The sequence below is a fragment of the Acanthochromis polyacanthus genome, chromosome 22, assembly GCF_021347895.1.
Source record: "Acanthochromis polyacanthus isolate Apoly-LR-REF ecotype Palm Island chromosome 22, KAUST_Apoly_ChrSc, whole genome shotgun sequence".
Lineage (NCBI taxonomy): Eukaryota > Metazoa > Chordata > Actinopteri > Pomacentridae > Acanthochromis > Acanthochromis polyacanthus.
In genome coordinates, this window is record NC_067134.1 from 7,870,397 (window position 1) to 7,871,731 (window position 1,335).

The following is a 1,335-nucleotide window of genomic DNA, read 5'->3' on the forward strand; positions in this document are numbered from 1 at the left end:
TCAGTCCAGTAAAACTTTATTGACACCTTACAGCAGAACACAGTTTAAGCACAATAAATAAGACATAGAAAAGTATAAAAATGTAGAAAAGCTTTGCGTCCGTCACTCGTCCTTCCTGAAGTCCATGTGGGCCAGCAGAGCCTCCAGCTGCTGGGAGTCCACCTGGAGGTGCTCCAGGCTCTCCAGGCCGGCCTCGGGTCTCTGCAGCTGGTTCTCCTGCGCTGCCCGTCGGGCCTCCTCCTGCAGCGGTTTGGCCGCCACCAGGAACTGTGCGACGCCGCAGCTCTGCAGGTTCTGCTGCAGCTTCTCCTGCAGCTGCTGGCTCTGCTGCAGCTGCTGCCGGTACCGCTCCCGGAGCGCCTGCAGCGCTGCCGTCCGGTCCCGCTGCTCGCCGTCGACCCTCTCCAGCAGCTGCATCTTCTTCTCCTCCAGCAGAGCGAACAGCAGGTCGAAGCTCTCCCCCAGCCGCCGCCGCTGCAGCTCTGCGTTCTCCTCCAGCCGTCTGCGGGTCTCCTCCAGCTGCTCCACCTCCGCCTGGACGCTGCCGCTGGCGACGGCCAGCAGCTCCACGGCGGCTCGCAGCTCGTTCTTCTGGCTCTGGTAGACGGCGGGCAGCGGGGACACGGAGCAGTCCCGGTGCTGGCCGAACACCTTGCACATGGAGCAGGTGGGCGTCTGGCAGCTCAGGCAGTAGATGTTGATGTGCTCCTCCTCGTGCTCTTTGCAGCGCGGCTGCTTGGAGTCTCCGTCCTTCAGAGGAACGTCCTCCTCCTTCCTCTCCTGCTGCTGCTTGTAGATGTCGATGATGTTCTCCACCAGCAGGTTCCTCTGCAGGCCGTACACGCCGTGCCGGTCCAGGACCACCTCGAAGCGGCAGGTGGGGCAGCGGAAGGTTCCCCCGGAGAAGTGGTAGGGGTTCCGGGACTCGTACAGGTCGTTGGCGCAGCCTCGGCAGAGGTTGTGCTGACAGGGAAGGATCACCACTGGCTTGGTGAACATGTCCAGGCAGATCGGACAGCTCAGCTGCTTCTCCAGGCTCTCCATGGCGCCCAGCGGCACCAGCGGACCCGTCTGGATGTCCATCAGGGTTGTTCTGCTGGGGGACCGGAGGGGACGGATTTATAGAGGAGGAAGCTCCACCCCCCACCACACACACGGAGAGAAGAAAATAACTGCAGCTGCTGCAGAACCACAGACTGTTTATATCCACTGTTTGTTTACATCTAATAAACAACCTTCTGCACAACAAACAACAGAAATGTTTATTTATTTTACTATTAGACTGAAGGAAAAACAAAAATCATTGAACACAGACAGACAGTGACCTTTGACCCC

The 1,335-nt window shown here is 59.2% G+C and overlaps 1 protein-coding gene across 1 annotated transcript; it reads right to left on the reverse strand.

Annotated features, from left to right (window-relative positions):
• Positions 1–1,093, reverse strand: LOC110946704 (E3 ubiquitin-protein ligase TRIM63-like). The gene has a single exon (XM_051941781.1). The coding sequence runs from the start codon at positions 1,081–1,083 to the stop codon at positions 103–105; it is 981 nt and encodes a 326-aa protein (XP_051797741.1). The 5' UTR covers positions 1,084–1,093; the 3' UTR covers positions 1–102.
• Between the last annotated feature and the right edge of the window lie 242 nt (positions 1,094–1,335).